The sequence below is a fragment of the Heloderma suspectum genome, chromosome 3, assembly GCF_057233095.1.
Source record: "Heloderma suspectum isolate Gila_16-S chromosome 3, 16-S_ref, whole genome shotgun sequence".
In the NCBI taxonomy this organism is placed as follows: domain Eukaryota; kingdom Metazoa; phylum Chordata; class Lepidosauria; order Squamata; family Helodermatidae; genus Heloderma; species Heloderma suspectum.
In genome coordinates this window covers 252929474-252946036 of record NC_139460.1, presented here as the reverse complement: position 1 = coordinate 252946036, position 16563 = coordinate 252929474, and the positions used below count along the sequence as shown (strand labels likewise).

General features: G+C 42.4%; 1 protein-coding gene across 50 annotated transcripts in view; it reads left to right on the top strand.

Moving 5' to 3' along the window:
* Positions 1-16563, top strand: part of ADD3 (adducin 3) — a 196205-nt gene that overhangs the window by 164266 nt on the left and 15376 nt on the right. For all 50 annotated transcript variants that reach the window (XM_084846323.1, XM_084846304.1, XM_084846345.1 and 47 more), the window contains 8 exons: positions 1983-2121; positions 2776-2927; positions 3063-3143; positions 4860-5009; positions 10044-10187; positions 10272-10370; positions 10765-10938; positions 12193-12450. In XM_084846323.1, coding sequence (XP_084702449.1) covers positions 1983-2121; positions 2776-2927; positions 3063-3143; positions 4860-5009; positions 10044-10187; positions 10272-10370; positions 10765-10938; positions 12193-12450 — 1197 coding nt within the window. The remainder of the gene's footprint in view (positions 1-1982; positions 2122-2775; positions 2928-3062; positions 3144-4859; positions 5010-10043; positions 10188-10271; positions 10371-10764; positions 10939-12192; positions 12451-16563) is intronic.

The following is a 16563-nucleotide window of genomic DNA, read 5'->3' as shown; positions in this document are numbered from 1 at the left end:
TGATACTGGAGGTAGCATATAGCCATCAGGACTAGTAGCCATTGATAGCCTTCTCCTCCAGGACTTTGTCCAATCCTCTTTTAAAGCCATCCAAATTGGTGGCCATCACTACATCCTGTGGTAGCGAATTCTATAGTTTAACTATGCACTGTCTAAGGAATTACTTCCTTTTATCTGTCCTGAAGCTCCCACCAGTCAGCTTCATGGGCTGACCCTAGTATTATGAGAGAAGGAGAAAACCTCTCCCTATCCACTTTCTCCACGCCATGCATAATTTTGTACACCTCTGTCATGTCTTTCCTTAGTCGCTTCTTTTTTAAGCTAAACAGCCCCAGATGTTGTAACCGTTCCTCATAGGGGAGTTACTCCAGCCAGTTGATCATTTTAGTTGCCCTTTCTGCACTTTTTCCAGCTCTACAGTATCATTTTTTAGGTGCAATGACCAGAACTGTACATGGTATTCCAAGTGTGGTCACAACATAAGGGCAGTATGATTTGGGGAGTTTTATTTTCAATTCCTTTTCTAATTATAGCTAACTTGGAATTTGCCTTTTTGTAGCAGCTGCACACTGGGTTGACATTTTCATCAAGCTGTTCACCACGACACCAAGATCTCTTTCTTGGTGAGTCACTGCTAGCTCAGATCCCATCAGCATATATGTGGAGTTGGGAATTTTTGCCCCAAGTTGCATCACTTTACACTTGCTTACACTGAACCATGTTTGCCATTTTGATGCCCATTCACACAGTTTGGAGAGATCTATTTGGAACTCTTAGCAGTCCCTTTATCTTTTAACCACTGTAAATAATTTGGTGTCATCAGCAAACTTTGCCACCTCACTCTTCACTCCTAAACATTTTTGGAAAAATATGCAATTCCAAAAGTTCTTCTTCGTGGTCTTTGTGCATCACACATATGGGCTATGTGGCTAAGTGGAGCCTCGATTCAGGAAACCCTGCGTGGAGCCTCAATTCCTCAACTTCTATAGCTGAGGAACTTTGGCGGGAACCCTTCCCCCACCATCTCATTGTGCATGTCCTTAGCGGGTTCCTGCTTATTCCCTCAGTTCTCTTTTGACGGCCATTGTGGTAGCCTCGTGAGGGAACTTCTCTTGCATTCAGTTCAATCTGAAAACGTTTTCAAAGCTGAGGTTTTATTCTATCTTCTTACCTATCAAAGTATTCTCTCTTTAATCTTTGCATTGTTTTTTTTTCTTTTTTTCTTTTTTTCTTTTTTTTACAATCTCACAACCACCCTCACAGGCATATGGCCCTTAAGGCACCATTTAGAAAGTGTGTCTGTTGTGGGGCTAAGTTACTGCTGTCCGACAGACATCCTCTTTGCCTTTTTTGTCTTGGAGAAGGGCACGTTGTTGATGCTTGTCCTCATTCCAAGCAGGCGAGGTGGTGTCGTTCTGACCAATTGAAAGCCACTCTTTGGAAACCAACGTTGGAAGCAGCTGAGGAGCCAAAAGGTATGGTGGAGAAGCCAACCTCACCCTCAGGGAGCTCACCCGCTGAGCAGGAGCCTGCCCCAGTGTTGGGGATATCTTCCACTCAACATCGTACTCCCCCAAGTATACAAGATCCTCCCACTCCTGGCCAGTCTTTGACATTCGCACTGGCTAAGAAGCTAACCAAAAAGGCTAAAGCTTCAAAAACATGAGGAGCAGAATGGTGTTGGTATTGAATATAATATTTTTCAACAAGCTACTAAACATCTTATGCTCTCCTTTTCCTGGCTCTGCTACAATAAAGCAGCAGCAACTGGAAGTTCAGTCAATCCATACAAAGCAACACTACACTTATGTATGTGGCCTGAAGTTCAGTATAGAGTTTCAGGTTCCAGAATATTTCAAACTTGAATTAAACTGTTGTTCAATAAGTACCAGTCTTAGGTGGTAGAACCACCTTACCATGTAGAACCATGTACCTGGCAATGTACCTGCCAGGTACATTGTGATACTTCAATATCTTTACAGGCATTTCGGGAGGACCTGGAATCTCTTATACAAGAACAGATGAAGAAAGGCAATAACCCAACTGGATTGCTTGCCTTACAGCAGATTGCTGACTACATTATGGCAAGTTCTTTTGCAGGGTTTTCTTCATCTCCTCTAAGTAAGTAAAAGTGCATGCAATTTAATAATAGCCTTTTTAGTAGCTGAAAGGATCAATTTTCCTCCTTTAGATACCATCCTATTAGTTTGTGCATATGTCCCTGTATTAATGTATGGGTTACATGCAGCCCACATGTTTTTGGCAAAATTCTTAGAGATTCCTTTTTGCTTTTACAAATGTCTGTTCCTGATTATTACAGATACGTCTGTGTATGTGATACCAAAAAGATCCATTGTTCTGCATGGTGTAAACATCACCCATTTAACCTATGAATTGGATTGGAGATAAAAGTTGGAAATAATTGTTTTTCCTCTGTGTTATTAAGCTTTATATTGTATTCAGTTGCTCGATAATTAAAGTGCAGGAGAATATTAAAAGGGTGGCTTCTCTCTGTGCGTAATGCAGCCTTGCAAAATGAAAGGTGGTGTTTTGTTGTGGAGTTCAAATTCAGTTGGTGTCACATCAACAACTTGGTTCTGTATCCCGTTTTTGAAAGTCAGAAAATTAGCATTACTAAGGTACAATGTTTAGTGATTTAAATACTAGTGACTGTTGAGAAGGTATAGGTAGTAGTTTCTAGTTCAATATTAAATGTGGCTGTATGCTTCCTTTTGAAGATAGTATTGTTACTCATTTTTATACAAATTATTTTAGGCTCTGGACTGATTACACCCATCAATGACCTACCTGGGATAGATACCACTACATTTGTTAAGGGGGAAAAACTTACTCGTTGTAAATTAGCCAGCTTGTATAGGCTGACAGATTTGTTTGGATGGGCACACTTGGCCAACTCATATATCACAGTAAGTATCCTGAAGTCAACATTTTTATTTTTAAACAATATTTATATTGAAACCCAATGAACTGTATATGTTTCACCTTGGATTAAACATACAGTTTTGATAGTATAACAGTAATCTTTTCCTCTTCGTTTCCAGGTAAGAGTAAGCAAAGAACATGATCACATTCTTATCATTCCAAGAGGCCTATCATTTTCTGAAGCTTCTGCTTCCAATTTGGTATGTGCTTAAAAAAAGTGGGTAGTTTTGTAGGCTTAGTTAGTTGTATTCAAAATTTTGTTCTGATTTAAAACAAAACAAAACAAAACTATTGACCCAATGTACCATTCGGAACATATAGGGCATTTGACCCTCATCTTTCTTTTTAGCCAGCTAGCAAAACAAATGTTTATTTTTTTCTGATACTAGAACAATTCTATTTCATTGGAAGTTCTAGTTGTGATAGGTTTCCATTCCCTTTCACCTGTTGCTTTCCTCTGGTAAACATTTACATTTTGAACTTGTTTTTTGCCCAGATCTAAAACATGTTGCATAATTTATCTGCTGATTCTTACTTATGATCTGCCAGCATGTTCTTTGTTATCATCTCCTACTCATGTTTATGGTTATCCTGGCCAATGTAGATCCAGAGTTTTTGACCAGCTTATATTAAATTTGGATATTCTTAAACTACCTACCAGGGGTATACCTTGAGAGGGTGGAGAATGGGGTGAGCCAGGCAACCTCTATGTTCTGCTTAAGAAACTATTTCAGAGATTCTCCTTTAAAGACTCAATTTGTAGTTGGCACACCAAGCTATCCTCTCAAATGATCATTGGAAAATACCCCAATATTGAAACTCAAACCCATCATGCTCCAAGTGACATAATGGGAAGTATGTTGGAGGTCTTAATGGTATCCCCATTGCAGCTGTACCCTTCCCTTCCCATTTTCCTTGGTGGCGGCAGCAGAAAAGTCTCATGGAGGCCTTTTGGTGAGGTATCATTCCCTCCCTGGCATTTTATATACTGTAATGGCAGAGTCAGGAAACAAGAACCCTGGAAATTTTAATATTCTCAGGGCACCTACGTCCTTAATATGGATGTCAAGTACCCTGGAAACACCATGCCTCAGGGCTCCTTAGCAGTGTCCCAGTGAAAAGAGCCCTAAGGCAATGTTTTTGCATTATATAAAGTGATAGGAAAGCACAGATGCTTGACATTTAGAACTTCATTTTAATTAATATGAGCTAAACTACTCTTGGGTTTCATAGCACAGTGAAACATTATGAGCTGGCTGAAATCCTATTGCAAGCCAGGTAATTACGAACTTCAGTGACAATGCTGCTCTCCTTCTGAGGGCTGGTCCTTTTTCTTTAAAGTTTATTAGACAAGTTATGTATGACAGGGCCAGCTGAAATGGCTTGAAAATACCATATTCAATACTCATTGAAATCTTTGATGGGAATGTTAATAATAAATTCCTCTCCTTTCCTACTTTGCTTTCTTTTTATTTTTATCATTAATACTCAAATATATAATCAATTCCAATGGCAAAGAAATGGAGTCCGTTTTTTGTAATCTTTAAAGGTCTGAACTGAATTAGAAGCATTTGGTTATAAAGTCAGTCAAGGAAAATCAGAAATCCTGTCATTAAAATATTCAGGAGAAGTAAAACGCTGGATTGAACTTATAACAGGAAATATCCCCACTATCCTATGGCCCCTCAGACAAAGTCTAGGGGCCAGAGGATTGCTCCTTTAATCTACTGTAATGTTAACATAGATGTTGATCCTAGCACAAATCCTACAGGTAAAATTCTGACGAAAAGCTAATGCTCCATTTTGCTAGCTGATGAACTATAAAAGTCACCCTGTGTTCCTTAGCTACTTGCAGTCAAGGTTGAAATGTAATTAGCAGTGTTTTCTTGACTTGTTTCTCTAATTTGTCTTTCTAGGTAAAAGTAAATATCATAGGAGATGTGGTTGACCAGGGAAGCACCAATCTAAGCATTGATAGTGCAGGATTCAGCCCTCATGCAGCCATCTACTCCATGCGCCCTGATGTCCGATGTGTGATCCACATACACACTCCAGCAACAGCAGCTGTAAGTCTGTTCTTCATGTGGCATAACAAAGAGGAAGTTTCAATATACACCGTTAAGCTAAAGTATATTTGGTTATAGTTGGGCCTGGAACTAACTCACATTGTGAAATGAATAAGCGAGTCTATAATGGATTGTTGCTCTCCATAATTTGTATTTAACCTTTTCAACCACTCATCTACCATCTTCTCATGTGCTAAGAAATTATACAGACAAGAAATCATCCTCTTGTTGTCATGGGTTGAGTTATTTTGGGGCTGATGTCAGTTGTATGGAACTCCAGTTTTGTTTTTGTGGCTGTAGTTCGCATATTCATGGATCTGATTGTCCTGTCAAGGTAGCTTTATTCTGATTAACTGTAATTTATACAATACTACAAAGGGAAGAGCCAACAAGGAGAAGTCATTATCTACTTCAAGCAAACTTCTCCCCCCAGGATCTTTCACATTCTAGAAATTGAAAATCAAAGCTGTTCCTTTATGGCATGGGTCCCTAGCCCAGGACCTGCAAAACTCTCCACTCCCTGCCCCCGTCAAAAAATTATTTTCAATAAAAAACTTGAAAAACGTTAGGGCACCAGGTTCTCCTTCCTGGTCCTGAACCTGCCATTGATCAGCTGTTCAGCAAGCAGGAAAAGTGTTCCTTCCTGGCCCCACCCAACCTTCTTCTGTTCACACAGACTTTTCCCCTTTGCTCTCTATCTCTCTGCTCCCAGCCTCTAGCCTTGCTATTTCTCTCCACCCTTTCCTCATTCTATCTCTCCCTTCTCCCTTTCCTCACTATTTCTGTTCCTTCCCTGTCCCTACTTTTGTTCTGTCTCTCCCTTCCTAGCCCCTAGCCTTGCTCTTTTTCTCCCATTCACCCCTTCATCTTGCTATTTCTCCCCACTCTTTACCTCACTGTTTCTCCCCCCTCCAGCCTCTCACTTCGCTATTTCTCTCCCTATCCCTAGTCTCCACAACCTCTCTTGACTAGCCAGGCCCTGATGGCAGCTATTATGTGATTAGCTAGATCCTCCATGGGAGCCATTTTGTAGTGGTGTCCACAGCAATTTCTCAAATTCCCCAATGTGCCCACAACCCTCTGCTTTATGGGGTTGCAGTGCTAGATATAACTCAAGAAACTGATTATCTAGACCCATTTCAGTCGGGCTTCAGGCTTGGGCATGGGACAGAAACGGCCTTGGTCGCCTTGGTAGATGATATGAGGAGGGCTCTGGATAGGGGTGAATGCTCCTTCCTTGTTCTCCTCGACCTCTCAGCGGCTTTTGATACCGTTGACCACGGTATCCTCCTGGACCACCTGGAGGGGTTGGGCATTGGAGACACCGTATTGCAATGGTTCCGGTCCTTCCTCTCCGGCAGGTACCAGTGGGTAGCACTGGGAGAGGAGGTTTCGGACCCGTGGCCACTCACTTGTGGGGTGCCAAAAGGTTCCATCCTCTCCCCAATGCTATTTAATATCTATGTGAAGCCGCTGGGGGCTATCATCAGGAGGTTTGGGGTGCAGTGTCATCAATATGCGGATGACACGTAGCTCTACCTCTCATTCAAATCTTCACCAAGGTTGGCCGTAGAATCCCTGTCCAAATGTCTGGAGACGGTGAGTGGCTGGATGGGGAGGAATAAGCTGAAGCTGAACCCTGACAAGACCGAGGTACTTTTGCTGGGAGACAAGAGGAGGCTGGGGGATGTTGACCTGGTGTTGAATGGGGTACGGCTACCCTTGAAAGACCAGGTCCGCAGCCTGGGGGTCATTTTGGACTCCCAGCTGTCCATGGAGGCTCAGGTGTCAGCTGTGAGCCAGACAACGCTGTATCAACTCCATCTGATATGGCGGCTGCACCCCTTCCTTCCCGACCATCTGCTCCCATCGGTAGTACATGCCCTGGTCTCCTCTCGTTTAGACTACTGTAATGCGCTCTACGTGGGGTTACCCTTGAAGACGGTTCAGAAGCTGCAGCTGGTACAGAACGCGGCGGCTCGCCTGATTAAAGGCAGCCGCCGGCGAGATCACATCACTCCAGTGCTGAAGGAGTTGCACTGTTTACCAGTGGTTTTCCGGGCCAAATTCAAGGTGTTGGTTTTGACCTTTAAAACCCTATATGGTTCCGGCCCAGCCTATCTTAAGGAGCGCCTCCAGCAACACCAGACAGGCCGCTTAACAAGATCAGCCTCAGATGGCCTTCTCTCTGTCCCATCAGCCAGGGCAGCTAGACTGGTGGGGACGAGGGAGAGGGCCTTTTCTGCGGTGGCCCCCACTCTGTGGAACTCCCTCCCTAGGGAACTCCGCCATGCCCCCTCTTTAATGAGCTTCCGTCTTGCATTAAAAATGTGGTTGTTCAGGCAGGCATTTGGGGTAGGTTAGGGTATTTTAGAAAATGTTTTTACTGTAGAATTTTATTGTTTTAAACTGTTTTATTGTATGTTGTACATCGCCCAGAGTGGCTGGGTGACCAGCCAGATGGGCGATTAATAAATTTAATAATAATAATAATAAGTCAGTATTAATTTATTTGTGTTTTCAGATTTTGCATTATTAACCTCTGATAAGTATGATACAAGGCAATCTCATTCTGATTATATGCTATGCATAGTAATTAAACAGCAAGATGCTAAGGAAGATGATTTCATGCTACTAAAATCTAAATCAAACCACCCCATGATTGCCATATTGCGGTAAATTAGTGAAATCATATGGTACACACATTCATGATATGCTGGGCTCATCCAGACTAATGCGTCAAAATATGTCAATGAAACAAATGCTATAGTATCAAAACACCTCATTAATGAATAATTACATGGATAGCATAGCTGAAAAATAAAAAGATCACCAGACAGGGCCAGATGAACCGCATCCTAGAGTAATAAAGGAACTGGCAGAAGAACTTTCAGAACCGCTGTCTATTCTCTTTGAGAAATCATGGAGGATGGGGGAAGTGCCAGATGACTAGAGGAGGGCTAATGTTGTCCCTGTCTTCAAAAAGGGTAAAAAGGAGGAACCTGGGAACTACAGACAAATCAGTCTGACATCAATCCCTGGGAAAATTCTGGAGCAGATGATAAAGCAATCCATCTGGAAGCACCTTGAAAACAATGCCGTGATTACTCGAAGCCAACATGGATTTGTCAAAAACAAGTCCTGCCAGACAAATCTGATCTCATTTTTTGATCAAGTAACCTCCCTTGTAGACCGTGGGAATGCTGTAGACATTATATACCTTGACTTCAGCAAAGCTTTCGACAAAGTGCCCCATGATATCCTAATGAGCAAACTAGCTCAAAGTGGGCTAGATGAAACAATGATCCAGTGGATCCACAGTTGGCTACATAATCGGACTCAAAGAGTGTTTCTCAATGAGACCGTCTCAAACTGGGGAGAGGTAACAAGTGGGGTACCGCAGGGCTCAGTCCTGGGCCCAGTGCTCTTCAACATTTTTATTAATGACTTGGAGGAGGAGGTGCAGGGAATGCTGATCAAATTTGCAGATGACACAAAATTGGGCGGGATAGCTAATACTTTGGAAGACAGAAACAAAATTCAAAGTGATCTGGATAAACTGGAGAGCTGGGCAGAAAACAACAGAATGACATTTAATAGGGATAAATGCCAAGTTCTGCACCTAGGAAAAAGAAACCAAATGCACAGTTACAAGATGGGGGATACGTGGCTCAACAACACTACAAGTGAGAAAGATCTTGGAATTGTTGTCGATCACAAGCTGAATATGAGCCAACAATGTGATGTGGCTGCAAAAAAGGCAAATGCTCTTTTAGGCTGCATTAATAGAAGCATAGCTTCCAAATCCCGGGAAGTCCTAGTTCCCCTGTACTCAGCACTGGTTAGGCCTCATCTGGAGTACTGTGTCCAGTTCTGGGCACCACACTTTAAGAAGGGTGCAGACAAACTGGAGAGGGTTCAGAGGAGGGCAACAAAGATGATCAGGGGACTGGAAACAAAGCCCTATGAAGAGAGACTGAAAGAACTGGGCATGTTTAGCCTTGAGAAGAGAAGACTGAGGGGAGATATGATAGCACTCTTCAAGTACTTGAAAGGTTGTCACAGAGAAGAAGGCCAGGATCTCTTCTTGATCATCCCAGACTGCAGGACACGGAATAATGGGCTCAAGTTAAAGGAAGCCAGATTCTGGCTGAACATCAGGAAAAACGTCCTGACTGTTAGAGCAATATGACAATGGAAACAATTACCTAGGGAGGTGGTGGGCTCTCCCAGACTGGAGGCATTCAGGACAAGGCTGGACAGCCATTTGTCAGGGATGCTCTGACTTGGATTCCTGCATTGAGCAGGGGGTTGGACTCCATGGCCTTGTAGGCCCCTTCCAACCCTACTATTCTATGATTCTATGACATTCTTGTATGAATGCATATTGAAACAGCTCTCTTTTTAGCAAGTTTATACATTTAGTACGTCTGTATAACTAATGTATTGTTTTATATGGTGCTTGTAATTATAAACTCTTTAAATGAGTAACATTTTTTTTAAAAAATAGGAAAAAGTTATAAATATATGCAAGGTGTTTAAAGATAGTAGTGCCAGAAAAGAATAAAATTTCCACCTAACTATAGTATATGTAATTCCTTTCCTGATTCAGTCTGTTAGCAAGAGAAGAGTAAGTCCAGAGTAAGTCCAGTTTCTAGACTCTGTCATTGAATTAGACAACCCAGTGTACAGCAGTCCTCCCTGCCTAGCTTGCTTCCAGAACTGTATGAGCAGCCCAGCTTTGGTCCTGGGGTGGGGGATGGGGAGTCTTGTCTTTGTTCAGAACCCACCAGTCAGTCTCACCATTTAATCTTGAAGCCATCCCTCTTGTCCACATTTGCCTCAAAATCCGTATGTTGGCAATCCATCCTAAAGATTCCCATTGGTGGGCTTTGTACTAGGTACGAATTGTTGTTCTCCTACTTTGAAATCATTGATAATTAAATTCATAGAATAAATACTTCTGTACTTGCCTTAGATTTTAAATAGTTTTCACATTTTGCCCACCTTAGAAATGTTATTTCTTTGAAATAGGTTTCTTCCATGAAGTGTGGTATACTTCCTATCTCTCAGGAAGCTCTGATTCTAGGGGATGTTGCATACTACAATTATCAAGGATCTCTGGATGAACAAGAAGAGAAAATTCAACTCCAGAAAGTTCTTGGGCCAAGTTGTAAGGTATTCCAATCGATTTAATATTTTTGTCAAAGCTTTCTAGTACTTGCCCAGTTTCTTCCAGTTATGAGTGTCTCCATTCCTTAGGTGCTGGTCTTGAGAAACCATGGGGTAGTAGCACTAGGAGAGACATTAGAGGAGGCCTTCCACTACATCTACAATGTGCAATTAGCTTGCGAAACACAGGTGAGAGAGATGTAAATGAAGCACTTCAAACGCTTGGAAATGCTATATAAATGCTACATTTTTACTATTATTAGTCAATGTTTGTATATTAATAGGGTGCTTGTTTCTAAGAGCAATTATTTATAGGAAATCCATGGGGTGAAAGGAAAACTCGTTGTATTTAACATTTATAAAGCACCAACAGCATGCTAAGATGCAGAAGTGACACAGCCCTTGTCCTAGTATTTAGTTGTTACTGCATTTTACAAGATAGTTATCATTTTTGTATATGTTAACATGTCTAGAGGAACAATAATAACAAATGTTTTCTTTCAGGAAAATTCAAGAAGGCTACATATTTAGCCTTCAAAGAGTACTTGTAAGAATGCAGATTACTGAGTCATTTATATCACAGGTACATGCCTTGGCTGCAGGCGGCATAGACAATCTTCTTGTCCTAGACTTGCAGAAGTATAAACCTTTCACACACCATGTGGCAGCAGGTGGAGGAATTGTTATGGCCTCTCAGTTCAAGTGGAAAGTTGGAGAACTGGAGTTTGAAGCACTGATGAGGATGCTGGACAACCTGGTGCGTGCACATGTCTAATCTATGGGTTCTCATATTCTGAACAATGTATTCCCTATGGGTTGTGCCATAAAGAAATTCTGGTGTCACTTCCTCCTCCCCCCAGTCCTCATACTAGATTGATTGATTGATTGATTGATAAGTGAGGGATATATACCCCCAACCTTCAATAAAATTTCCAAAGTGGCTTGCAGAATTTAAAAACAATAAAAGAAATTTTAAATGTACAAATTTTAAAATATATACTTAAATAGTAAAATCACTAGGAGCAGGAGAATAACAACAGATCTAGCCACAATAAAATGCTGGATTGAATTAAAAGGTCATTGCCTAGCTTCAGAATGACATCAGGGTCATTTAGGTGTGCATCCCAGGGAGAGAATTCTCTAATTGGGCTGATGCCACTGAGAAGGCCCTTTCTCCATCCAGTACCTTGGGTAGCAGGGGAACCTGTAGAAGGACCTCTGATGAGGATCTTAGTGTATGAATAGCACATGTGATAAGGAACTTGGTGTACAGAGAAGTACATACTTCCTTTGGGGTGCAGTAAAAGAGCCAATTCTTCAGTCTCTTGTTACTGGCCCACAAGATACATTTGTCTTCCTTATTTGGTGAACAACACTATTCACGTGTTGTGCCTTTCCTACACTGATAGTATTACATGTAGGAAAATGAAACACCTGCATGTAAATTGTTACATTAATTTGCACATGTGTGTACTTTTCTGCATGTTCTTGCAGTAGAATTCAAGCTGAGAAGAAACCACCAGCACTGGGCTTCATCTTGTTTTAATACATTAAAGATACTTGATTTGACTGAGGTTGAGGCAATAGTTCATGAACAGCTAGGCCCATATTAAAAAAAAAATCTCATCTCTCCTGCACTTTTTTATTTGGGGGGCTCTGCCCAGTCTGTGTAAGGATTTAGATCCTTTCTATGCAGTGTATGCTGCAGAACTGATTACTACCATACCAAGAATGTTCTACAGCTGCCTTTTGTGACGCCTTGTAGGTGATGGTGTAAGTGTCTGCACCAGAGTGCGTATTGCCTCAAAAAAGATGGAGTGCCAGAGAGCAACCCTAGTGGCTAGGTTTAAAGGTGGCAGTTTAGCTGATATTTTCACCATTTAGGTTTGCATAGGTATTTTTTGATGAAATTTTCAACTGGCAATCATGTATGATTTAGAATTAATTTTATGCCCAGTTTTTAATGTTGTTCAGGCACAAAAAATAAACATTTCCCCCACTTTTCTTACAGGGTTACAGAACAGGCTATGCTTATCGACAACCCCTAGTGAGGGAGAAACCCAGGCACAAGAGCGACGTTGAGATCCCAGCCACTGTGACTGCCTTTTCCTTTGAGGACGATCCAGTCCCAATTTCCCCTCTCAAATTCCTAGCTCAAAAACAGCAGCGAGAGAAGACAAGATGGCTAAACTCCCCAAATACATATTTGAAAGTGGATGTTCCTGAAGAATCCCGGAATGGAGAAACAAGTCCCCGGACTAAAACTACAGTAAGCAGCTTCTAGTGATTTGTATGGGATGTCCTAAAAGGAATGGGAATAGGGCTCTTTTGGAATGTCAGGTGTCCTATATGGTAGAACTGATGATTCAGTGAGGAGTCCATGAATAGCTACATTTTTGGAAGAACTATGCCCCTGAGAAAACGAGTACTGAGAACATCTGGATGGCAAACTTTGGCAGCAGTTCTGCACAGTGTCTCATTGATTTCCAGTAGGAATAATGTGCAACTCTGGGGAAGATTCTAGCCTTTATTTTTTGTTAATGTAAAGAGAATAAATTATTTCAAAGCACTTTTATAATGTTTTCTGTCAATAAAGGGAAATTCCTATCTCTGCTCCAACTGCTTCCATTCTTTGCAAAGCTGTCTGTATTCTTTCAACCGATTGCCTATATTCCATCCTTTCACTCACTACTACTCCCTCCTTCACATCTACCAGGCCTTTCTACACAGTCAGTTCATACCACTACAAAAGTGTGGCTTGTTCATTGGTACAGGAACCAAAAACCCTTCCTCAAGAAAATCCATACATTACTATCCATTACACCGAATACCCCCTTCATGGATCACTGCCTTGTTGTGGCGAAGGGGCTTGCGTAACTCAGTGAAGCCATAAGCTATGCCGTGCAGGGCCACCCAAGACGGACAGGTCATGGCAGAGAGTTCTGACAAAATGTGGTCCACTGGAGAAGGAAATGGCAACCCACTCCAGTATTCTTGCCAAGAAAACCCCATGGAACGTATCACAAGGCTAAAAGATATGACGCCGGAAGATGAGCCCCTCAGGTCGGAAGGTGTCCAATATGCTACTGGGGAAGAGCAGAGGGTATTTCCAAGTAGTGCCAGAAAGAGTGAAGCGGCTGGGCCAAACCCGAAAGGACACTCAGCTGTGGATGTGTCTGGTGGTGAAAAGAAAGTCCGATGCTGTAAAGAACAATATTGTTTAGGAACCTGGAATATCAGATCAATGAATCAAGGTAAGCTGGAGGTGGTCAAACATGAGATGGCAAGATTGAACATCGACATCTTGGGAATCAGCAAACTAAAATGGACAGGCATGGGCGAATTTAATTCAGGTGACCATCATATCTACTATTGTGGGCAAGAATCCCTTAGAAGAAATGGAGTAGCACTCATAGTCAACAAAAGGGTGGGAAAAGCAGTACTGGGGTACAATCTTAAAAATGATAGAATGATCTCAGTACGAATCCAAGGCAAACCATTCAACATCACAGTAATTCAAGTCTATGCCCCAACCACTGAGGCCGAAGAAGCTGAGGTTGATCAGTTCTATGAAGACCTACAACACCTTCTAGAACTAACACCAAAAAAAGACGTCCTCTTCATCATAGGGGATTGGAATGCTAAAGTAGGAAGTCAAGAAATCACCGGGATAACAGGCAGGCATGGCCTTGGTGTACAAAATGAAGCAGGACAAAAGTTAATAGAGTTTTGCCAAGAGAACACGCTGATCATAGCAAACACTCTTTTCCAACAGCACAAGAGGCGACTCTACACATGGACATCACCAGATGGTCAATATCGAAATCAGATTGATTATGTCCTTTGCAGCCAAAGATGGAGAAGCTCCATACAGTCAGTAAAAACAAGACCTGGAGCTTACTGTGGCTCAGATCATGAGCTGCTTCTTGCAAAATTTCGGCTTAAATTGAAGAACGTCGGGAAAACCACTAAACCATTCAGGTATGACCTAAGTCATATCCCTGATGAATATACAGTGGAGGTGAGGAATAGATTTCAGGGATTAGACCTGAATAACAGAGTGCCTGAGGAACTATGGACGGAGATCCATAACATTGTTCAGGAGGCAGCAACGAAATCCATCCCAAAGAAAAAGAAATGCAAGAAAGCAAAGTGGCTGTCTGATGAGGCTTTACAAGTAGCTGAGGAAAGAAGGGAAGCGAAAAGCAAGGGAGAAAGGGGAAGATATACCCAACTGAATGCAGAGTTCCAGAGAATAGCAAGGAGAGACAAGAAGGCCTTCTTAAGTGAACAATGCAAAGAAATCGAGGAAAACAACAGAATGGGAAAGACTAGAGATCTCTTCAAGAAAATCGGAGATCTCAAGGGAACGTTTTGTGCAAAGATGGGCATGATAAAGGACAAAGAAGGCAGGGACCTAAGAGAAGCAGATGAGATTAAGAAGAGGTGGCAAGAATACACAGAAGAACTATACAGGAAAGATCTGAATGTCCCTGATAGCCATGATAGTGCGGTCACTGAACTTGAGCCGGACATCCTAGAGAGTGAAGTCAAGTGGGCCTTAGGAAGCATTAGTAACAATAAAGCTAGCGGAGATGACAGTATTCCAGCCGAGCTATTTAAAATCCTAAAAGATGATGCTGTTAAAGTGCTGCATTCAATATGCCAACAAATCTGGAACACTCAACAGTGGCCACAAGACTGGAAAAGGTCAGTTTACATTCCAATTCCAAAGAAGGGCAACGCCAAAGAGTGTTCAAACTACCGCACCATTGCGCTCATTTCACATGCCAGCAAGGTGATGCTCAAAATCCTACAAGCTAGGCTTCAGCAGTATGCGAACCGAGAACTACCGGAAGTACAAGCTGGGTTTCGAAGAGGCAGAGGAACTAGAGATCAAATCGCCAACATTCGCTGCATCATGGAGAAAGCAAGAGAATTCCAGAAAAACGTCTATTTCTGCTTCATTGACTATGCTAAAGCCTTTGATTGTGTGGATCACAACAAACTGTGGCAAATTCTTAAAGTGATGGGAGTACCAGACCACCTTACCTGTCTCCTGAGAAACCTGTACGAGGGTCAAGAAGCAACAGTAAGAACCAGACATGGAACAACCGAGTGGTTCAAAATTGGGAAAGGAGTACGACAAGGCTGCATATTGTCACCCTGCTTATTTAACTTATATGCAGAGTACATCATGAGAAATGCCGGGTTGGATAAATCAGAGATCGGAATTAAGATTGCTGGGAGAATTATCAACAACCTCCGATATGCAGACGATACCACCCTAATGGCAGAAAGCGAAGAGGATCTCAAGAGCCTCTTGTTGAGGGTGAAAGAGGAGAGTGCAAAAGCTGGTTTGAAACTCAACATTAAAAAAACGAAGATCATGGCATCTGGCCCCATCACTTCCTGGCATATAGAAGGGGAAGAAATGGAAGCAGTGACAGATTTTACTTTCTTGGGCTCCAAGATCACCGCAGACGGTGACTGTAGCCATGAAATTAAAAGACGCTTGCTCCTTGGGAGGAAAGCTATGGCCAACCTAGACAGCATAGTAAGAAGCAGAGACATCACCTTGCCGACAAAGGTCCGTCTAATCAAAGCTATGGTTTTCCCAGTAGTAATGTATGGATGTGAGAGCTGGACTATAAGGAAGGCTGAGCGCCGAAGAATTGATGCTTTCGAACTGTGGTGCTGGAGAAGACTCCTACGAGTCCCCTGGACTGCAAGGAGGTCAAATCAGTCCATCCTAAAGGAAATCAACCCTGAGTGCTCATTGGAAGGACAGATAATGAAGGTGAAGCTCCAATATTTTGGCCACCTAATGCGAAGAGAAAACTCCCTGGAAAAGACCCTGATGCTGGGAAAGACTGAAGGCAAAAGGAGAAGGGGACGGCAGAGGATGAGATGGCTAGATAGCATCACGGATGCAATGAATATGAACTTGAGCACGCTCCGGGAGAGAGCGCAGGACAGGAAGGCCTGGCGTGCTATGGTCCATGGGGTCACGAAGAGTCGGACACGACTGAACGACTGAACAACAACAACAACACCGAATACACAATACGATCAGTCCATTTTAACTCCCACACCTGCCTCCTCTTCACAGGCTGAGTGTGTGCCCTTTCGTGACTGGGTGGCATATCATCCAGTCTTTAAGAAATGCGGTGCTAATGCCACCTCACAGCAAGGCTATTCCTGTTGCTGCAATTGACCCCCTCTCCTTCACACAGTTGCATATCATACTAGTATCTTTGGACCAGGATTCCATGTTTTCAATGAACTATCTGAATACGCCTATGCACCTTTCTTCCCTCTATCTATGTCTTACACAGGCCACAGCTCAGTAATACAGCACATGCTTTGCATACAAAGGGTC